This window comes from Embiotoca jacksoni, unplaced genomic scaffold (assembly GCF_022577435.1).
Source record: "Embiotoca jacksoni isolate LCO1_2020_lvr unplaced genomic scaffold, fEmbJac1.0.p SCAF_8, whole genome shotgun sequence".
NCBI classification, from domain to species: domain Eukaryota; kingdom Metazoa; phylum Chordata; class Actinopteri; family Embiotocidae; genus Embiotoca; species Embiotoca jacksoni.
Window position 1 is genome coordinate 544,789 of NW_027185436.1, and position 23,714 is coordinate 568,502.

Below are 23,714 nucleotides of genomic sequence, written 5' to 3' on the forward strand. Positions count from 1 at the left end.
AACACTGTTCAGGTTAACGTTTGCTAAGCTACTTTGAAGTGTCCAGTGTTAGAGGTTAAATGCGATGATGTTGAAGTCATGTGTTTAGGTTTTCTTTGTTTTTTTTCTGAATGTAAAGTGCAGTAGAGTTTTAGTGCCTATGGTGGGCAATTGCAACAATCAGTTCAGCAAACCAAAAACCTACCCTGAACCTCTTGCCAATTTACAAACCTTTTTCCACCCAGTAGTGTGTGTCTATTTCTAGGCTGATCCTATCTTACTCAAAAGTAAGAGATCAACTAGAAATCCTACTCCTTCCTCCTAGACACCCAGTTTTTATTCCCAGAAATAAACTGTTTTCTCATTTTATCTGATGTAATTTATGTAAAAAAATAAATCATTTTTCCACTGCTGCTTCTTCCCAAAAGCTGGAGAATGAGGAGGAACCTGACAATTGTGATGAGGAGGTGGGTTGACTTGGATCTCAAACTTTAGTGTTCAGTTTGGACAAAATTAATTTACAGTGGGTTTTAGACTGTTATGACTTGTTACACACATTAATACCACATAAAGGAATGATGTCTGCTTTTTATTTCATTATTGTGGCTGACCCCCATCGATGATGGCCAAGTCCAAAATATTTTCTGTTAGAAAAGGTCCTTTATTTTAGGTTAGAGTTCCTGAAATCTGAGGTGATTTCAAAAGATCCAGTCATTTTTCTGTTCATCGACCAGTTTCTTTTATTTTCAAATCGCAAAGATGTTAGGCTGAATAGCTTAAAGTATGTGGACACCTAATCATTCCACTGATATGTTATATAATTCCCAAATCATGGGCATTCTAAGTTTGGGGCACCACCTCTAAGAGGAACAAACAGTAGATGAAATAAACTAATTTGATAAGTCTAAGATATGAAGCCATAACTTAAATTGATCTCTGTCATCTACATTAAGGGAATATACAGGACAATAACATTAAGAATGTTTGGGCGTGGGGGCCATGCAGAGGATTTGGCATGTGACTTGTCAGTTTTATCATCTGAAAGATACTGAATGTGTTCAGGGTGACTTTTCACATTTCTTCCTTTGTTTCAGTGGGAATAACTTTCCTACAAAGTTTAGGTTTGGTATATGGAGTTTATACCAGAAAATGTTCTACTCACTTTCTAGCATTAATAAAAAATACATAACAAAACTTAACACATAATATAGGAATTAACATTGATATTACTGTAAAAGAATAAGAACAAAACAGAAAATCATTCACATTAACCATACAAACAGTGGTTTAATAACAGAAAGTCATTCTTCAAACTAAAAGAATGGGCTAACTAAATATAATAAGAAAAGATCACAGGTTGAATGAAATTTAGAAATATTTGAAATGGCTGAAGTTTACATAGTGATTTTTAAGTCAATTTGGAGTTGTAATACCAGTGTCCAGGGTGAGTTCTCTGTGGAGTCAGCAAACAGGTCTCTGTCAAATGATGCTGTTATTGATTCCGTTAATCATCAAGGTGAGAGTTTTATTTTGCGAATGGTCCACGAGATCTCCTGGTCTGTAGACAAAATGTGACTGTACTTGTCCCTGGGTATGAACTGTGTCCACTACACTTACACAAGAATTTTGTATTCTGGCTAGAATGATTTGAGTTTTTTTTTTTTTTTTTTTTTTTTCAAGTCAATCCTAATATTATAATAATACAACAAATAATTATATAATAGGTCAAATAAAATGCACACCTTACAGAAAACGACTTAAAAAAATATTAACATGATTTCATAGGAATGCCATAAATCATCATAACAGGTACAAGGTAAAAATATCACTTGCCCAGTTAACCAATCTGCCACCTGCTGCCAGAATAATGCATTGACTGGACAGTACCAAAATATAGGCATGATGTCCCTCACCTCATATCTGATTTTAAAATAATTTGTTAGCAAAGTTAATAAGTGTGTGATGTTGTGACGGTACATTAGAATTCTACATGTTCATTCCTGTTGAAAAAAAAATATTATTACAGTGTGATATTATCGTGGACAAAAGGAAGTAGGCTGACTTATTCATAAAGTATGACGTTTTTTTAGGACGAGAACTTATTCTCGTAGTAACCAAAATCATCTGAAATTACTGTCATTCAAAGTTGGAGTAACTCACAAGCAAAATGATTCATTATCATAAATTCCTGTTTCATTTAATTAATTGTTCAATGGACGTCAGCATCTGATGCTGAAACCTACAAAACACTTGCCATTTCCTGACTAAACCTCAGTAGAGCAATAATTTTGTATTCTTTATCATTTCTTTATGTATTTGTTTTCTTTTTCTCTTTAATAATTTCACCTGTAATTTTCTTTTTCCTTCATTTTATTGAATTTGTTTTTTTATTCCTGTGCAATCCTCATCAGCCCATCTCTGACAATGAAGGGGAGGATGACATGGTGGGTAGGCTGCGCCAGCAAATACTAACAGTAAAACAGCATAAATCACTTTTAATTTAGCTAATTCACCTTGTTTTTATCATTCTACCTTTTTTTGGTTCACTGGATACAATCTTTATTGCTACCAGTCACAGGAGTCCAAGGTGAGGGAAGGTTTTTGGGTCATTACTACTGCAAACACTTTCATTTAATTGAATTTCTTTAAATGTCCTTTATCTTTTTTTCTAATTATTCTGTCTCATTTGACCTTGGTTTCTTATTGTTTTGTTTTGTCAAAACCAGTCTGGCTGTTCAGACTCAGAGGGATCAGAGGTAAGAGGGAAAGTGCAAAAGTATTCTCTTGTTCAATATTTTTATTGTTATTCACCAATAACAATGTTCAGGTGAACATTTTTTAAACTTCAGAGGGAACCCCCCTGCTTCCCAACACAATCTCAATATATTATTATACCGAACAACATTCTTTGCTGCATTATCTAATTCCAAAGTACAGATGCCTGGGTTTAATGTTGACCTGCATCCGAGCCTATCATCAATTTTCCTTTTGACATTATATATTTGGGAAACATGTTTTCAGGACCAGCAAACCAGTTGTTTTTTCAGCTTTGGGAGAAATTTCTGATCATATAAATACAAATATATACATATATTGACTATCTACGATCACGGACCAGATATACACACATTTACAGCTGCAGACTAAAGCAGACTCCCACCTCTCGTGAGGGCTGAATAGACAAGACAGTGGCCTGCCAGATAATGGAATTGGATAGTGCACAAAAAAGTTGGGATGCTGTGTAAAATGTAAATACAAAACAGAATGCGATGATTTGCAAATCACGTAACCCATATTTAATTGAAAGTAGACCAAAGGCGGCATATCAAATGTTGAAACTGAAAATTGTTTATTGTTTTATGAAATGTATATGCCTATTTTGAATTTCATGGCAGAAAATAATTTCCGAGAAGTTGTGACAGGGGTAGCAGAAGACTGGTTTAAAAATGTAAATTAGTTATGTGGGACATTGAAAGTTGTTTTGATGCAAAATTCCTTAAAGACTTCATTCATAAATGAGAAGCACACCAACATTCTTAATGAATTTTAGAAGAACACCCAGGTGGAAGTTCCAGTGCTTTTTAAAGTTGTCATTTACGAGCTGTTTTGTTTATTTTGAGCTCAGATCATAAATTACCTCAAGTTACAGTGAATTTCAATTCAAAAATTTTAAAGTATGTCTGATAACAATAATCAAATGTCAATAAGAACACTGACACCGGTTTTGCTTGTTGTAACTGGCCATTGACATTCCTTCTCTTATGCATTATGTGTAAAAATACATGAACGGCTTATCTGAGGTTAACATAAGCTTCAATTGTCTAACAGTGGTACAATGTTGCCTCCCAGCAAGAAGGTTCTGGGTTTCAACGTGCTGGTCACCTGGGGTTTTTCTGTGTCGTGTTCGCATGTCCTCCCTGTGATCTGACTTTCTTCCACAGTCCAAATGTATGCCTCTTAGGTAGACTGGTGTACCTAAATTGACCATTGGAGTGACTGTGCATGAATGATTGTATGTCTTTCTGTGTTAGCCCTGTGATGGGCTGTTTACCTTGCCTTTGCTTAAGTTAGCTGGGATAGTCTCCAACACCCCACCCAGTGACCCTAGTTGACATAGATGATGGATGGAGGGAATAGTCTGTGGACATATTCCAACTTTACAATCATCCTCGTGTAGTATCTCCTTGTGAGATTTTGTCCTAAAAAATACATATAACGATATACTGTACCTGTCAAATTTGGACAACTGAAGCCTAAGATAGACACTGGAATGCATTTTACACAGAGAGAATGCGGATTTTCTAATTAATGCTCGAACAGCTGGCAGTGGCATTATTTTTGCACTGAAATACTGGCTATGTAAGTGTTCTTGGACTCTATGTAAATTTGTCACCTTTTGATTCTTGTATCATCCCACTGTACATTTTTAAGCTATGAAGTTTTGGGAAATGATTGATTTCATAGCTTCCCTGTGAAAAACCTTGCAAAAATGTCCAGTTCTGAGTGCTCAATGTATTGGTATTCCCTTCTTGCTCTCCCTGCCCTGTCCTTTTCCATTTGCCTTGCCCAAACTTGCACTGTTCACTCTCAGGTTGACAACAAAGAGAAGGAAAAAAAGGTTGGTTGGTCAGGGCCAGTGACCACTTGTTGATGCATTTGAAATGAGGCCTTGTGTCATGTGTCATGCTGTATTTGTCAACTGAACTCAGCTGTGAGTTGTTTTTTTTATTCCCATAACTTTGGCAACCTAAATGTTTTAAAAAGATCTTAAAGAAAAAAATGTCAGCTAAAATTTTAAGAATGCTCCAAGGATGTGTACTCATTCAAATATTGTTCCTGTAAGGTGACATGTTTAATCAGACAGTTTTACATGATAAACTGAAATATTCTTAAGAAATTACAGCTGTGTTTGGTGAATTTGACTGTAAATAGAATTTAACTTTGTGTCTATGTTGTGCTAAAAGCATGTTTACCATTCGTAGGGTGGTAAACAGCCATTCCAGTAGGATGGTCCTCAGCCTACGATTGTAAGGAGGAGCAGGAGAATGGTCTGGTTTCTTTACAATGTGTTGGTTCCTCTAATATTTCTAAAACTAACCTCTTCGCTCCTGCTGACAAACATTTTAGAGCTGACTGAAATCACCCACACATGGTTGACCAAATGCCATTGAACATCCGTAAGAGTGTCTTGAGTGTGATTGTGTTACGTGTTCATGTTTACTTCTTCTCCATACCTTCTATTTATTTTGTCTTTTCCTTTTTAAATATATTTTGGTTTTTGTTTCTCTCTTTGTTCAAAAGCTTGACAGGGAAAAGGTGAGCCATAATTTGACATTATTTGACAGTATTGGATGCTGTTGTTTTTTTTTTCATTTACTCACATTTATGTCATTTGTCTTTTTCTTTGTTTTTGATTTCATGTCTCTCTAGTCTGGGTCCAAGAAGGAAAAGGTGTGTTTGGAACAAAGCTGTGTGCATTGCAAACTTTTTTTAAGCATTCTGAAATGTGTGTGTGTCTATGAATGGATGTCTGTATGCTTGTGTGTGGTTGTTTACCCTGATCTTTCTCCCCATCTGTATCCTTAAAAAAGCCAAATTACTATGACCTAGTCCTAAACTTTAAAGCGGCCTGTGAGAATGCCTGCCTGACAACGTGTTTTCATTCCTAATGCTTTTTTTTTTTTTTTAAAGCCGTTCGTGTCTCTTATAGGCATCTGCCCACGATGCCTCTTGGCATCTGTATGTGTGCCACGCACCCCGGGTGTTGTGCCCCCTCAGCGTCTCATATAGATGCACAAGCTGCAGTGCGCCTGCGTCTTATGTAGACGCACAATGTGCTTTATGTGTACCTATCAAAAATTAAGTCATGGTTTTGGATACGTGACACCGTCGACAGTTGGTTAGAGTGAGGTACAAAATCTACTTGGTTAGTGTTAGAAAAAGATCATGGTTTGGGTTACTTATGAGAAATCCACATCAACTTTTGCCTTATCATGAAATTGAACATTAGTCTCCTAAGTGAAAGTCCTGTATTTGTTCCATCCAAGCACCCACAAAATGTTCCCCATATGTGCTTCTCCCCCTTTGTACTTAATCACATGAGCTGTCTCAACCCGCTTTGCCATGGTGCATAACCCACAAAGTACTTTGTGTATGTCTTGGGCTCCAAGGCCACTTTGTGGATTTTCTGACACCAACACTTTCTTTCATTAATTAAGAGTTGTTCTCATTCTCCTGTAATATATATTGAAGCTTCAACTCTTGAACATCGTGTTTTCTTTACCTCCAGTCCTTTATATCTACATAGGGAGCAGGTCCACTATGTTTCACCGCTATGTTTCTACAGTAGCCTGAAGTAAACAAACCGAACACTTGCTTTAGAAAGGGCCACTATAGGTTCTCTGACACACTTGGAAGGGGAGAGTGAGGTGAGGGCTATTCAGTTGGCTGCACTCTGCAACCTCACTCCAAAATGCACTTAATCCCACAAACTGCTCCTTCAATGTGAATAATTTCCTGTTGGAGCTAAAGGTCAACAGGGGAAAAGTGCTACAATGAATGTGTCTTTTTAAAAGTCAGTATGTGAATTATGTTGCGTGTGGATGTGTGTGTTTATACCAGTGTGTGTGGCACAAATTCACTCACAAATGTGTCCTTACAGGCTGAAAAGAAAGACAAAGAGAAGCAGGTTGGTTTATTTGTAATCACTTTACTTACTTTCTGCCTTAAGGCTTTGGCTTTGCTAAGATCTATTCCTTCACACTAATTTATAAAGAGTTGCTCTCATTCTCCTGTAATATATCATGAACCTCTAAACTTTTCAGTCTTAATCATCATTTTCATTTATTGACTGAATGCCACTTAAAACATTGATATTCAGTCAATGTTTTGAAAAATGCTTGAATATTTAACGTGCAAGGAAAGGAATGACTATTTCCGTTCTTGTCTTTTCCCAAAGGAGGACACAAAGAGCAAAGAGGTGGGTGTTTGAGATATAGATGATAATTCTTATTTTAGAAATTTTGTGAACAACCAGTGCTGGCATGTATAGGGATTTGCAAAACTTGGAATCTTCAGTGGCAACCCTGTTTAAAGGTCCTACATTATGCATTCTCAAGTTTGCACTACTTTTTACATTTGTATAAATGTTTGATGTCCTGCCTAATTTTACTAATCATTAATTTGGACATACTGTAAAAGTGTTAAGAGCCCTGTCAAACTTGAAAGAGGAAACTTGACATTAAAACCAGCAGACTTCAAAAACACCATTCGAACTAAAGAGTATTACAAAAACTTTTTTACTTTAACACAAAATGGGTAAAAACGTGATCTACAACAATTTATAACAGTTGAAGCTAATGCTTAAGAATAGTTCCTGCAGCTTATCAACATCAGCCATTTTTGAGGGTATTGTTCATCAGCTGGTGGAAATTAAGCAAATTAGCAGCAACTTTAGTTTTCTTTAGTTTTGACTGTAGTTGTATGTGTTTATGTGTGTGTATATGTGCCCCATGGGATGAGTATGAGGCCCAATAGGAGCTGACTCTGTCAATAGCTCTGTTGTCCCTTTTGACTCTGACTTTTGCAAAAATCCAATGAAAAAAATCATTCCGATTAGCCTCTACACTTAAATTAGCCGAGGTACCGCAACTTTATTCAGTTTGGGCAAGTTTTAAAAGTGTCATTTGGTTCTTATGTCGGTTGTTAGAGATCATTTAGACTGTTTTCAACAAAGTGCTTGGCTGATAATTTCCTTTGTATGTGTTAAAGCAGGAAACACTCAGAAAAAGGATGAAAAACGTGGCTTTAAGGGCAGTTGTCTAATAATTGATTTTTTTTTTTTGTTCTCATCAGTCAAAGGAAGAATTAAACAAGGTTTGTTTATCATGTCCACTTTTCCTCCGCAGACCTTTTTTTCTCTGCTGTACCTTATAAATGCAATGCCTGAAATTAAACAATACACATCCATGTTTACAGTTATCTTGCAAGACTTTTTTTTTTTTTTTTCACAAGACACTACCTGGAACATTAATTTTGCAGGTAGTGTCTTGTGGGGGGAAAAAAAACAGAATCCATCCAGTCAACTCTGTCAGATGTGAGCAGACTAAAAGTGTGTGCATTTCATATCAGTAGCATTGAAGCGTTTCAGACATGGAATTTGATATGAAACAAGCATTGGCCAGTACTGTGGTGACTAAAGGAAAACATCACTCTTTTAATACGTGCAGAATGCAGTCTGGCATAGTTTTACAGAAATAAGCAATGCATTCCCTGAAAAAGACCTTATCTGGATGGCATCATATTCAATTCAATTCAATTCAACTTTATTTGTATAGCGCCAAATCACAACATAGGTTATTTCATGGCACTTGACACATTAAAGTCCTTACAGCAAGACTTTACAATATTATACAGAGAAACCCAACAATTCAACAATTCCCACATAAGCCAGGAGGGAAAAAAAAAACCTCCTCTTTAAGGGAGAAAAACCTCCAACAGAGGGAAGGAAAAACTCCCTCTTAACAGGAAGAAACCTCCGACAGAACCAGGCTCAGGGTTGGGCGGCCATCTGCCTCGACCGGTTGGGGTGAGAGGAGAGCAGAGAGAGAAAAGGACAGCATAGAGATACAAGAGAAGAACTGTTGGTGGAGACGACAAGCACAGGGTAGAGACATATTGTAACGGCCTGGGTGACATGTTAGGTTAACTGTTCAAAATGTTAGTGTTCATTCTTGTGTTGCTGTATTTAGATAAGCTGTGAGACCTGTCAGTCATCCCTGTACCTATGACAGTGAACAGGGTGGGACAGCCGCCTGTAATTGGCCAGGAGCCAAAGGGGGGGATGGGTCCTGTTGCTCCTCGCTTGTTGTGAGAGTAGTTCAACTGTGTGTGCGAGGAAGACATGCTGTGTAGAGCTACCGGTAAGAATTAGCCGGAACGTTGGCGTACAGCCCACAGTAGCCTGTGTATTGTTACAAATAAAGTTCCAGAAAACCGAGTACCGTCCGGCGGCTTCTTTAAGCATATGTTGCTGGATGACATCATATGTTGCTCCAAAAACGTATATATCTATATAAAATGTTTCAGCATTAATGGTCCATTCCCAGGTGTGTAAGCTACCCATGCCATGTGCAATAATGCATCCCTACACCAAATTACAACTGCTGGCTTTTGAACTGTATGCTGATCACAAGCTGGATGGTCACCCTCCTCGTTAGCTCGGAGGATGCAGTGTCCATGATTTAGAAAAATAATTCTAAATTTTTTTGATTTGTCAAACCACAGGACACTTTTCCACTTTCCTGAGTCCATCTTAAATGGGCTTAATCATCGTTGTTTCTGGATCCTGATTATAGTTTCTTATTTGCATGGTAGACTTTTAACCTGTGTTTGTGTTTGCAGCGATGAACTGTGTGCACAGGCAATGGTTATTGGAAGCTATTTTCAGCCCATGCAGTGATTTACACGACAGAATCGAGGCTGTTTTTAATGAAGTGCCACCTGAGGGCCATCCAATATTGGTTTACAGCCTTTCTCTTCTCTCTCTGAATGTTTTAATGATATTGTGAACCAAATTCTTTGAAATTTTACATTCAGGAATAATATTTTTAGATTGTTGCAGTCATTGCCCACACAGTCTTTCTCATAGTGCTGAACCCCTCCCCATTTTCTCTGCTGAGACTCTGCCCCTCTGGGATGCTCTTTTTATACCTGGTCATGTTGGTTAGTTGTTAGATGTTCAACCAGGTGTTTCTAGTAGCATGACAAATGTTTTCCAGTGTTTTGTTGATCCTGTCCGAACTGTTTTTAAATGTATTGCTGGCATAAAATTCAAAATTAGCACATATTTTCTTCTCAGTTTCAGCATTTGACAAGTTGTCTTTAGTCTATTTTAAATCAAATTTGGGTTTACATGATTTCAAAATCATTGCATTCTGTTTTTATTCACATTTTACACAGCTGTCCAACTTTTTTGGAAGCAGGGTTGTATTTGATCATTGATTGTATGAGTTGCCAAATGATGAAGGCAGCAGCAATACCATAGCGGACAGCAACGAAACATTGGACTGGGAGGTGTCACATTCCCCTTTAGTGTTGTTACATCCCAATAAAACAAAGGCAGGAAACAAAACGCTTTTATTAAAATCATCCACTCACCATTCCCCAATCCAGCAGACATTTTGAGAAAAAACACACCCAATCCTCATACTAGTTTTACCAGCAGTATACCATATAGCCTGTGTCTGTGTAGTTTCCCTTTTCATATTAATCATCAATGTTGAGTAATTTTTTTAAAAACTTTTTTGTCTTTTTCTTGTTTTTCCTTTCTGTCTTTGCGGTAAGACTGAAGCCACTGCTGTCACAAAGAAGGTACAGTTGGGTGATCAAGAAAAATAACAGTTCGCCAAACACTTATTACCTGTAAAGGACACTTCTAATTTCAGGCTATAATTCTAGTGAGGAGAGTGTATAGGGAGGCTTGAGGGAACTTTTCTTCTTGAGAGCAATTTTCCTCGTTCGTTTACCCTCCCAAAATTTGGAAGAATTCCAAGTTAACTAAGAAACACATTAATACATATCCCATATTGAGTTTATGATATTTTTTTTGTTTTCAAATGTGTGATGCTGCAGGCCATATAATTGAAATAAAACCTCTTTAATTTAAAAAAAAAAGAAAAAAAAAAAAAGTAAATGATTAATTTAGCATAATGTAGCACGATGTGTTTCTTTTTAACCTTGGAGGGAAAATTTTGGTGCCAGACAGACATAACACAGCTAAGAGGGTCAAAACACACAATGCCATACAAAAATACAGTATTCCTTTACAGGTTAAATTGTGCAATGTTCTTCATAAAATAGGATAACATTCTCTAAAAATATTTTAAGAAAGTTACCCCAAACATTTGTATAATGTTTTTAAGGCAAATTATCTTGCTCTAAAATAATACCATTCTGTGACCACAAAAAGAAGCTTGCAATTGAAAACATTAAAATAATTAGGGTGCAATGTTCTGACAATTTTATGTGTCAACATTGATATTTTAAGACAAAATATTTTTAGAAGGATTTTAGAGATAAATGTTTAAGTTGTCTCACAGTACCAGTCTCATCAGAGGACAAATGTGTCATTTCAAATTTGAATTGCACTGCACATTACATTGCAAAGATTCAGGCACATTGGCATTTTTCTACAACACAAGGGCCTTTTTTCTGCACTTGCACTGAGTTGCAATTTTTGTGGATCAAAGTGAACCTGGCTGCACTGAAATACGTGGAACGGTGCAACAGCCGGAGGGTTAGTAATTTTGGTGTCAATTTTGAGATGAACTCGCACCTTGTCTAAGCTCAGCTGGTGCAGGGGTATTTTGTGGTTTCAGTGGACAAGAACGCACATGAACAGACCTTTCCAAAATATCACAGACATGTTTGGTGGACGTCCTATGTATTTAATCCCTCTTACATAAATCATTTAAACAAGATTGTTCAGATTTGGTCAGTCATGCAAAAAATTAAGCTGACGCTCGTCTTTTGAATCACATGTGAATCAGGCAGTTTACGTGCACCATAACGCAGTAACCAATCTCAGCTATAAAATATAAAAGGCACTAATTACGCATAAAGTGGTAACAATTCAAAAGCCTTTTAATATTCCCATCGGCCAGCCTAGCCAGCTGGGCAAGGCCAAGGAGAGTGACCCTGAATCATTTATGCACAAAATGTTAGAGCAATGGCAATGGAAACCATTTAATTAATGACTGAAAGGTAAGTTTCCAGTAGCTGATTTCACTACTTTGGATGAGTAATATTTAATTTGATATTTAATTAATTCTGGTGTTTGGCATCTATAAGAAACATTTTTACTTATTATTATTATTATTTTATTTTATTATTTTGTCTTATGTCATGCAACCACTTCCTACACTGGGCAGCGGTTCTGGGCTGTGACACACCACGTCTATTTCCACCACTGCACCCCAATTGCACCTGCATTTGTGTTTACCAAAACACCAAACAAGTTGGCCACACCTGCTTGCGCTCCACCTAGATGGATGAAAATAGGGCCCTCACGAATATTTCAGTTGGAAACACTTGTATCAACATGTTACAATTCCTTTTGTAACCACACTTTATGATATGTAAATACATGAATCTTGTTCACATTGCACATTAAACTAATATTTGATATATTTTAAAAATCTGTTAATCAGGTTTAAGATAGTTATTCACAGATTGTAATGCATGCTAACTGAGGTATATTTAAGTATTGTGGGGATGTTTTTTAATTGGTAATTGTTTATAATGTGAAATTTGAGGGGAGATATGCTATAAAAAAAAAAAAAATTAAAAAAAAAGAGGGATCTCCAAATACAAGAAAAAAAAAAATCGAAATCACTAAATCTGTCTTCAGATGAATAGAATTCCCCCCAGCTGAAATATTACAGGGCTAGAATGCTCCTAATTAACATTTGGGGTTTTGGGGAGTTTTAGCAGTAAAATGTTGGCTTTTTAAAGGCTTGAAAAAACCTGCTACATCTCTCTTCTCTTGTTCTATTAATGTGTGCGTTGTAGCTGGATAGTGAGGCGGCTGACATCCTCAATGAGCTGCAGGTGAAGCTCAGCACCATCCTGGACAACTTCAGCACCATGTTTGCCAAGAGGTAACACACACGCACACCCATTTGTACTTCTGTCTGTTGTGAGGACACCCATTGAGAAAATTCATTCCTTAACTCCTTACTGTGACCGTCACATATATATAAATATCCCCAAAACTTTCCCTGACTCGGAAAGAAAGTCTAAACCCTCAAACAGAAGTTGTATCATTAAGTGGGGACTGGCCAAAATATCCTCTCTTTCTACAAATGTCACCTCTAAGGTCTTCAGAATTATGTTAATGTTAACAAAGGTAGATGCACAGGTTCAAATGCGCACACACAAGCACACACACACACTCGCATACATGTAGAGTATTCTTTAAATGACTGAGGAACAAGCCTCTGCCAGCCTTGCAGAAGTTCACCTAACTCTCCGCCTCCTCTCCCTTCAGTTTCCAGCCTCGTATGAATAGCTGCATGCGTCAGATGGCTGAGATCCTCCTCCAGATGAAAGGCCCCCCCAACCACAACACTGCAGAGGCAGATGCTGACACTATGCTGAGGCCCCTCATGGAGTTCCTGGATGGGAAGTAAGTAGAGGCATAACACAAACAGTTGGCTCCTGTTGTAAGGTAAAGTACAACAGAACTGTTGTACACAGCAGTGGATCTAAAACTCAGAATGCAAATTGTTGTAACTCATGACACCATTAATTTAATGAATTGGGTATTTCTTCCTTCCAAATGATTTTTACTTTACTTGGGTCAAAATCTAACCAGTTTTGGTATTTTTAGCATCACAGTATACTTTAACTTTACCCAGTACTTGTGAGAACCACCCAAGACAAGAGATTGTTTTGACCCAATATTAGTGTTTTGGTATATCTATATTACAAAAAAATGGTATGGTAGGTTACAAAATGTTACCAGAAACGCTAGCTCTTTTTAAACTTACCTTTCACACTTTGGTATTAAAAGGTTGTATGTGTGTCTATTGCAGTTTTGAATGTCATGTGCACATTATTTTGTACAACTTAAATTTGTGACTCATAAAACCACAGCTTCTTCACAGGGTCAAAATAGCCAAATTGTCATTTACGACTTAGTCTGGGCAAAAGCGACTTTTTGAAACTGGGGTAAAGGTTGTATATTAACCCAAACCAGATCATTTTGTTACTCTGTGTTTTTTCAGTGTATAAATACTGAAAATCACTCAGAAAACAATTCATCCTAAATGAGTCTCTAAAGTCCTGTCTGTTGCCAATGGGCAATTATTTGAAGATGTTGCAATCTGCAGGGTTAAAAGTAATGTATTCATTTTACAATCGTTAAAAACTTTCCTTGGTTCCTTTGGAGGAGCCTATGAAAACTGAAAATTGAGGCAAAACATAGTTGACAATCAACTCTCTGAATAAATTAGTACTAAAACATAAGAGGAATGAACATTGTAATGATTGATTGCAGGAGTAAAAATGTTTTTTAGGTGTAAATCACACTCTTAAGCCATTATGTTGTTTTATCGTGTTACTGTTTATGTTTCTTAGCTTTTTGTAGTGTAACCATGTTCACTCTTTTGTACAGCAATCAGGTCACTAATTAAAAAAAGAAAGTATGTTATGGAAGAACTAGTGAACTGGTAAAAAAAAAAATTACATTTGTACCAAAAACATTGTAGTTTACATTTTAAATGTGTTTGTTTGTGATTCAGTCTCAGTATTTTTGCTGACACCTGTGAGAAGACGGTGCTGAAGAGGATCTTGAAGGATCTTTGGAAAATCGTCCTAAGCAGCCTGGAGAAGACCATCGTCCTGCCTCAGAGCAATGACAGCCTGGTAACAACAACCATAACCCTAACTACCAAAACGACATGCCTTACGCTAATCTTGACCCTGAGCTAACCCTAATTGCAGAAAAAAGTACTCCAAAATAATAAAAAATACTCCAACATTTTGTATTGCATATAACAATCCTGGAAGATTTGGTACCAACATTACCCACAATGCACCCGGCATAAAGTCCCATATTGCAATATATCAGTTAAGGTCAATTAATGTATAAAACTGGTCTTCACAAAGATAGAATAAGAGCACGTTTACAGGCCAATGAAGAACATGAGGTGATGAGAGGAATACAGTGTTCCACATTCCTTGTTTGTTTTCTTATAAAAAAAAAAAAAAAAGTCCTGGTCAACACAACAGCTGTTTTATATACTGATGAGAGTAGTTAGAGGACAGTGAAAGAGATTGAAATACACACTTGTGGTGTATGATCATGGTCATAGCTAATATCTCAGTACCCGAGGCAGTGTTCTGATGCCATCTGCTGGATGATGTCAGCAAGTGTATTTCTCTTTTGCAAAATGTTGGAATTTTTTTACAAGGTTTGTTCCAGTTTGGTTTCTTCTGTGTGTGTAGTCATGTTAAAAAAGCTATTGCAATTCAAGCAAATCATGTTAAGGGCCCTATACTGGTGCAGCACAGATTGAGGTGCATACCGAGGGTTTGTGCAGCGCAAGGAGCTTTTTTCCAAGCTTGTGCCGATTAAGCATCATCAACCCTTGGAGGCCAACTCGTAGTACCATTAATTCAGGGAATAAGAGCCTGAGCCTGTAAGTTTCCCTGTTGTTAAAGTTTAGTTTGGCGGTGCCGCTTTGCTCCTTTTTCAGCCAACTGACACACTGTGCCACAGTGGTTTTAAAGGAATGAGGGGACCTAATTTGTTTCGCCAAAAATGAAGTCGACTATGACACACCTTCTACTTATCTATTCCTTCTACTTTGCCACAGCGTCATGCTGTGCCAGAGATGCACCTGCGATTGTGTTCACTAGTTGGCCATACCTACTTACACATGCACCTGCAATTGTGCTGCGCCTAGGATGAAAATAGGGCCAAAGTTTTATATAAGGGCCATGTCATATATAATATAATCCACTTCCCCCTCTCTCTCTGCAGGGAGCCCAATTCCTCACTGCAGCTAAAGGTCTTTCTAATCTCAAGGTAACACACAAATGGCACTTTTATGTGTTTGAAGGGACATTATAAAGACTAATTAAGATTTAGAGTTCATTACAGTGTTCTGTCAGTTAGTAGTGAGGTAAGAGAATAAAAGTAGAAATGACCATTCTGTAAAACCTGTCTATCAACAAAAATCTCTTTCTAAGATTTACAGCCTAAAGTTTATTGATTGAAGCTGTCAAAGTTGCTTAAATCGTGATATTAGCTACAGAGACCACAGGTTCTTACGGAAAATATATATATATGTTTCAGCACCTACAGCAGCAGGCAATCAAACAAGTTCAACTTTGCACATTCATATGTGGATTTTAACCACCATTGGTGTCTGTTGCTCGCTAAGGATACTGCAGGAGGCTGCATAAAGTATGCAGTTTAAATACTAGACAGGCTGGGTATAACATGGAGGGAGAACATATACAGTTTCTAAGTATGTTCCTGCCTCGCTGTTGAGTGCATACAGTATATTAGTTTTGTGGAGCTAATCAGTTAACTTTTTAATAAATTATTGTTAATAAAGACAACAGAATGGGGTTTTTCCTTTTTTGCAATAGCTTGCCCACTGACCTAAGTGCAGTCACTGTAGTTGATATTCAACATTTTGTGGTTATTTCTGTTTTGTTTTACTTTATCTATTTTGAGTTTTGCTCTCATTAGGAATGTTTTTCTAATGTTTGTCTATGAACTCTGGCTGTAGGGAGGAGGTGAAGCCAAAACCCTGACACCCAAACAGTGCATAATTATTGACGCGGGGCTGGAGACAATCAAGGTAGGTGAAGACCTGCATACTGTCATATCTGAATGCAAGATAAGAAACAGGAGAAAAATGACACCTGTGATTTTTGATTGATAAGATACTTTGTCATTGTACAGGAACATATAAGACAATAATAAAAAGTCATGATTTTATTTCCTTGTCTGGTAGCCTTCACCAAACAAGATGAGCATCTAGTTTGTAAAAATTACAAACATTTACTGCATGCTTAAAACCTCCTTCAGCTTAACTCTAAGATGTTGCCATCAGATTTAAACTGAGACTTGATAAGAATATATCTTTTTTTTCTTCTTCCTTTATCAATTTACTGAAGAAAAACGAGTTCTGATTTATGCATATTTCTGGGAAAATAAATAAATCTTTCTATTTTTTTAGTACATAATCAGCATACAGGATGATATGTTATTCCTTCCTTTCAGCAATACTTCCATGCAGGAGGAAATGGGCTGAAGAAGGCATTCGTTGAGAACAGTCCTGAACTGTCATCACTGCGTTATGCCCTTTCCCTTTACACCCAAAGCACCGATGCTCTCATCAAGACGTTTGTCACCACACAACACTCCCAAGGTGATCACACACACACATGCTACATGTAGTGTACAGTATAGTTGTTGTTGAATGTCCCTTGTCTGGGTCAAATTGACTAAATGTTTCCTTAAACTTATCTGTTCTTTCTCGTCTTCTCAGTGCACGATGGGATGGGCATCAGAATCACTAGCAATGAGAAGATTAGACCTGATCGTGGTAAGTCCACTGGACTCTGAAATAAGAGCTTTTTGGGGTTCTACAGTAGCACTGAGCTTCTTGTGGGGTTCCTTGTCGAAAAACGGACCTCCCTGAGATCGAGAGAAATAAAACTGAATCTCTTTCACACTATTTCTTAGTATTCACCCTTCACTAAAGACATGCTCTGACAACCAGCAATGCACAGTTTCTTTGCCACGGTTTACATTGGCAAGGCAAGACATGCAGCCATTTTTTTTTTTTATTATACAAACTTTCAAATTCTAGCATTTTGTCCAGGTTCACCAAAGAACATGCCTCTTTTCTGTGTGCTTATTGAGGTTTTGAGATATGTTGTACGTTAGAAAATTACCCCCTTATCAAATACTAACAATTCAAATTTAAAAATACAGAGGTGTGTCTTTACTGTTACCCAAAATGTCATCATCAGCCTTTATAGAATTGAAATGATTTTTTTTCCAAGCAAAACAAAGTGGTAAAATCTGGAATATATTGTTAATTATGTTAATGTATAAAAATGTGCCGGCTGTGTCATACAGGTTCAGGGGTGGCAAAGCCAATTGGAGAGGCTGTGCTGCAGATCGACATGTTGCTCGGGAAAGAGCGCAAGGTTAACGTCAAAGGTGAGACACCTGAGTTTAAAATACACAACCACGCAATTATGTTTAAAATATGTGGATTTTAGTTGTTTCTCTGTTTGACAGTGTTTTCAACAAATCCGGTTTTGAAATCACAGCTGACCTCTGTATTGTCTCCAACTATTTTGTATGAATTTTTTTTTAAATTATATATTTGCGGGGCTACCCACCAGCCAAGTTTCACGTGAATCACAAGGCTGTAAGCCCTGAGTGAACGTCCCTGGTTTGGTCCCCTGGCCACCCGCAGTCAGATAAGTCAGAAAAATAGATTGTGATGTGAATGGTTCATACTGTAATGAATTAGTAGATCACAAACTAAACAACTTTGTGTACCCCTGCTGTAGAGTATTTCAAGTTGTCTCTTAAGAAGTGTAAGTGTAAGTGCCGTAGTTTTGCGAAATAATTTACTGAAACAAAGACAGACCAGTGACTGATCGAATTTCTTTGGAAAATGCTCAGTGATTGGCTTTTGATTGGTTTACACTCCAAACAAGAAATGTAGAAGTTGGCATTGACATGACATGAATATTAACCCTTCTGTTATGTTCAATTCAATGTAGTTTATTTGTATCTATATCGTGCCAAATCACAACACAAGTTATCTTAAGGCACTTAACAAAGTTAATGCGCTAACAAAAGAACCCAACAACATTATTTAGAGTAACCCAAGAATTCAACAATTCCTACAGGAGCAATAGCTAGAAAGGGGGGAAAAAAAACCTTTTAATAGGGAGATAAACTTCCAACAGTGGGAAGAAAAAACTTCCCTTCAACTGGAAAGAAACCTCTAACAGAGCCAGGCTAAAAGGTGGGGGACCATCTGCCTCAATCGATTAGGGTGAGGGGTGAGGATGCTCAAACAGCATTATAGACAGGAATACACTTTTTTGTCATTCATTTGCCTTCACGCTCTCCCATCTCTCTTTTCAGTCATCGCAGTTAACGACATGAAGTGGCAAACGTCAGGGATGTTTCGGCCTTTTGTGGAGGTCTCCATGGTCGGTCCCTTCCTGGCCGACAAGAAGCGCAAGTTTACCACAAAATCCAAGAACAATAGCTGGACGGCAAAGTTCAACGAGGCTTTCCAGTTGTGAGGGAGACATCTGAACCACCTACAAATGTGTTTGAGATTAGCTAAATTATGTGCTAATTATTCATTTCTTTTTCTTCTTTGTAGTATCTTGGGTAAGGAACCTCCAGACTGCTATGAGCTTCAGGTGACGGTGAAGGATTACTGTTTTGGCCGGGCGGACCGGGTAGTCGGCTTGGCTGTGGTTCAGCTGCGTGACGTAGCAGACCGCAAGAGTTGCGTATGCTGGTGTCCTATCGGGTCGCACATTCACACCGACGAGACAGGCATTACAGTGATGCGTATTCTGTCCCAACGCCCCGCTGACGAGGTGGCCAAAGAGTTTTTCAAGCTGAAATCTGAAACTCGTCCCATGGAGGAGGGTAGATGAGATGAGGCACTGACTTAGAATTACATATTATTGCGATAATGAAACTGACAAGAATCAGGGTCGTTGTTAAGAGGCAAGGCTGCGTGTTGTTTACAGCTTTGTCTGTTTTTTTTATGAGCACTGCCATCTTCATCCTCGGACACACAGATCCTTAACTTGAACACAGCAGACAAAACCAAGATGAATAGCTATCCAAAAAAAAAGAAATGTAAATAGTAGAGTACATCCCTGTGATGGACAGGCGACCTGTCCAGGGTGTACATCGCCTTTGCCCAAAAGTCAGCTGTCAGGATAAAGCGGGTATAAATAATGAATGGATGGATAGTAGAGTACACTTTTGAAGGAGATGCTCCCTCAAATTGTTAATTTAATATTATTATTATTATTATTATTATTATTATTATTATTATTATTATTATTATTATTATTAAGCAACATATGGTTTTAAACTCTTGAGATTTTCTTGGTCAAATTTAAATCACTAAATAGTTTAGTCCTCTGTAACCATTTCAGCCTGTATAATATTCAATATATTTGATGTCAAAATAACATAGAAATGAATGAATTTTGGTCTCTGGGCAATGTGAAAAGATGTAAAGAAGACATTAGTTTTAAAATGGAACGGATCTGGAAAATGACTGGGTAACTATTAGATGAGATGAGAGTTGGCGACAGTAGGCCAATCCCAGATTCTTGAACCATTGAGGCCTTTGACGTCCTTACAAACATCTTGTGTGACTTGGTACCACTGCTGACCTTTTTTTAATCATCAATTAACTGACTAAGTTAACACATTAAAGTGAACAGATATTATATTTAGCATGAGTTGTTGTGTAAATCTCTGGCTTGAAAACACACATTTGAAGAGGTAAACAAAGAGGACTGATCCTAAATTTCAGTCTGGGAATTTAGTAGCAAATAATTATTCCCCAACTTTGGTTCATGAGTTGCTAATTTTTCATTCAACATGCTGACAGTGCATGCACATAAGTTACATCAAAAGTCACATCCTTCTATTCACACCACTTGGAGCACCAGACACACACTATAGAAAAAAATTATCCTGATATCAAACTGGGATATGCCAATCCAGAGAGCAAGTGTCATACAAGTACAGATTTTCTGGAGAATTAGCGCTTGTGACACTGCGAAATACTGTGGGACAGCAGAATATTTGAATCGTTTGAAGCAAGAAGAGTGTAGATGACACTAATGTGTGTTTACCTTAAATGATGAATGTTTGGTAGTATTTTGCTCAGACTGAATATGTAAAATCTTGAATGGGATTTTGTAGTAAGATATACAAATGATGTACAAAGCCTTAAAAAAGCCAGATAGTCCGCGACGCTACTTCAGATTCAGAGACAAACTTGAATTGAATTGCAATACTGAATTGTAAGGTAAAAACATTTAACAAGGAATAATAGATTTCAAGTACCTGACTGACCACTGGACTGTGGCCAGTCTGAAGTTTTGAATTTGGTTTTCCTGTTTTTAGTGTTAAATTGTGACTGTGAAGACCTATTGACCTGCAAGGAATGGAAGGAAACAAATATGACAACCTGTTTTTAGTTATTAAATAGTGTCACCTGCACCTCTATAGAGGACCAGAAATGGACCTCTAATTTGCTTTTTGTCTACTTTTGCTGTTTTCCCAAATTAGATGAGAACAAACTTTGCCATTCATACATACTGTACAAACCATTTTTTTATATATATATATTTCATTTGTATTTGCATTAACCACAAACTTAGACTGATACATACTAACCCTAAAATAACTGACCGAATCATAACCTGGTTACACTCTTAACAATCATAACACTCTTGTCTGTTAATTTTATGCCAAGGAACACAAGGAAGTTTTCAGCAAGCCATATTCAACTAGTATCCTTTATGTATTTTTATTCTTTACAGACAGATGTGGCCTTTGCAGACCAACCACTTTTTACTGCACATTTTCCTAAACCAGCTGCATAATAGCTAGTTCAAAAGTTTATCTTTGGTTCTACTGTACTGAACTGAACAACTATCTTCCTGCAGTAGGTGTGATGAGTGCAATGGTCATATTTGTTGAGACAACTTGAACTCTTTTAGTGACTTATAAACACTGTAAATTTTTAAAATATAAAAGCCTACGATCAGAACATATATTTATTGTACATAAAATCTATTGTACTTGTGATTTTTTTTTTCATGTATGTATTGTGAAATTTAAAGATTGATCAACTGTATTTAAATTGCTTATCATTTTAATGTGACAAAGAAAATACTTGTAACAATATTTTGTACATAAAATAATTATGAATCAAGTCAGTGGGTCCTGTCCTGTGTGCTGGTTTTGAGCTTGCAATGTGACATCACGGAAACCTAACTACAATCCAGATATATCACAGATTCAGTCGTGGCAACAACCAGTTTACTATTCTCTGCACTTTTAGGTTCTCTTACTTGACTGCCAAGGTTACAACCCAGCTCTTAGAGGAAAGGGAAGCAACATAAAATCGATATAATATAATAAATGAAAATAATATACAAAATTGGATGAACTTAAAGAGGAAACTAGGAAAAACTGGTGCTGGTCAAATATAAAAACAATTAGAGGACATTAAGAAAAGAATACATCTTTAACTAACTTACCTGAAAAAAATGAGGTGATGATGACATGGACGAGAACAGCTGGGTTCAACGCGTCACCTACACAGCGGAAGAGGCGCTCGACATCCTCGACCTGCTTGGTCCCGGAGATGAGCGTGCTGCACGGCATGAGGCCTGACTTGGCTCCCTTCCTCGCATGCTCTACCCCTGGTTCTGCCCTCCTCCCACCTCATCCACCTATTCTCCAGCTCACCGCAGTAATTGAGAGGGCAGCACAGAGGAAAAATATCCTACTGCCACCTGAGCCACCTGCTCCCGCTCGAGACGAGCTCCTGGGTGACACCTTGTAAAACCTCTGAGAGTGTAGAGTATTTAATAGTTTGTTCCTTTTTTGTCTTTATTTTGGACAAAATGCATTGGTGCAGAAATGCATTTTGAAGGTCCGAAAACTGGAAGTAGGTAGTAAGAAGCGGTACAAACAGAAAAGTCACCAAACTGACGGGAAAAGTGATAAAAACAAGGAAGAAGGTTACGGTTTTGTTAGTTTAGCACCTGGCCGACATGGGCACAAGGTTAGTTTGTTTCTGTCTCTCAAAGCTTCGGAAAAAGTACATTTTGAAAACTAAACAGGCACACATTTTCCCACAAACACTGTCACAGTCACTGGATATAGTACCTGTTCAACCTCATTCTGTGGAAAATATTGTTTTTGGCTTGCTACGGTTTTTCTGGTTTTGTGTCATTAAAGCTAGAGAGGGTTTCTGCCCCTCGAACACAAACTGGGAGCTGGTTCCACAGGAGAGGAGCCTGAAAACTGAAGGCTCTGCCTCCCATTCTACTTTAGGAAACTCTGGGAAGCTAAAGCAGGCCAGCGTTCTGAGAGCGAAGTGCTCGTCAGGATGATATGGTTCTATAAGATCTGAGATCAAATTGACCCTGGTCATGAAGAGCTTTGCAAATCAGCAGGAGAATTTAAAATTATATTCTTTATTTAACAGGAAGCCAATGAAGAGAAACTAAAACAGGAGAACTATGATCTCACTTGCTAAATCCTGTCAGTACTCTTGCTGCAGCATTTTGGATCAACTGCAGGGTTTTTAATGAGTAATTTGGACATCCTATCAACAAGGAATTACAATAATCTAACCTATGCATGAATTAGCTTTACTGTATCACGCTGTTTTTTTTTATTAATATTACATAGATGAAAGAAGGCAGTTCTGGAGATTTGCTTTATATGGTGGCTAAAGAACAAATCCTCAATATATCTACATATCTACATTTTGACTAGCCATAATTTCAGTTGCTAATCCATATCTGCAACTGTCTGTATTTATAATGACAAACACCATACACTTGAATGGCAAAATTGTATGATTTTTATCAATGTGAATGAACACCTGGAAAAAACTCACCCATGTGAGAGGTTGCTGAGAACTGCAAACAATAGGTGAGACAAATCAGAGAGCTGGCAGCGGAACATGCTGACATATGATCAAAAAAGTAAAAGACCATTAGTTTACAAGATGAGTTTTGCTTATGACACATTTATTTTGTTTTGCTTCAGTGAGTTTTATTCACTGACATTTTTATTTTTGGTTGATATTTTATTATATATTATATATAGTGACATAAATCTTAATATATACAGCTTTACAGGGATATAAGAAAAACATATCTGTTCAATAGAGGTAAAGAGTGCAAAGTTAGCATAACACTGACATGACATGACATGATACTGCCCCCTCTCAGACATACTCTGACCTGTCTCGCAACAACTTTCCTTTCCAAACACAAAGGCCAAACCAAATTATAAAAAGTATCTTCATCAATATATTTCTGAAATGTTACAATTCAACAATTAATATATTGTGAGAAACCTTCCACTTTTCAACCACAATCTACATTTAGCC

The 23,714-nt window shown here is 37.3% G+C and overlaps 1 protein-coding gene across 1 annotated transcript in view; it reads left to right on the top strand.

Moving 5' to 3' along the window:
• Window positions 1–21,515, top strand: part of LOC138191569 (protein unc-13 homolog B-like) — a 140,523-nt gene extending 119,008 nt beyond the window's left edge. The window contains exons 36-55 of the mRNA XM_069138458.1: window positions 408–446; window positions 2,391–2,423; window positions 2,552–2,566; window positions 2,706–2,735; window positions 5,281–5,295; window positions 5,410–5,430; window positions 6,641–6,667; window positions 6,938–6,958; window positions 7,834–7,854; window positions 10,324–10,350; window positions 12,550–12,638; window positions 13,028–13,165; window positions 14,283–14,406; window positions 15,527–15,571; window positions 16,284–16,355; window positions 16,781–16,928; window positions 17,049–17,105; window positions 17,645–17,728; window positions 18,674–18,833; window positions 18,921–21,515. Of these exons, the coding sequence (XP_068994559.1) occupies window positions 408–446; window positions 2,391–2,423; window positions 2,552–2,566; window positions 2,706–2,735; window positions 5,281–5,295; window positions 5,410–5,430; window positions 6,641–6,667; window positions 6,938–6,958; window positions 7,834–7,854; window positions 10,324–10,350; window positions 12,550–12,638; window positions 13,028–13,165; window positions 14,283–14,406; window positions 15,527–15,571; window positions 16,284–16,355; window positions 16,781–16,928; window positions 17,049–17,105; window positions 17,645–17,728; window positions 18,674–18,833; window positions 18,921–19,203 (1,449 nt within the window). The 3' untranslated portion in view covers window positions 19,204–21,515. The remainder of the gene's footprint in view (window positions 1–407; window positions 447–2,390; window positions 2,424–2,551; window positions 2,567–2,705; window positions 2,736–5,280; window positions 5,296–5,409; window positions 5,431–6,640; window positions 6,668–6,937; window positions 6,959–7,833; window positions 7,855–10,323; window positions 10,351–12,549; window positions 12,639–13,027; window positions 13,166–14,282; window positions 14,407–15,526; window positions 15,572–16,283; window positions 16,356–16,780; window positions 16,929–17,048; window positions 17,106–17,644; window positions 17,729–18,673; window positions 18,834–18,920) is intronic.
• The last annotated feature ends 2,199 nt before the right edge of the window (window positions 21,516–23,714 follow it).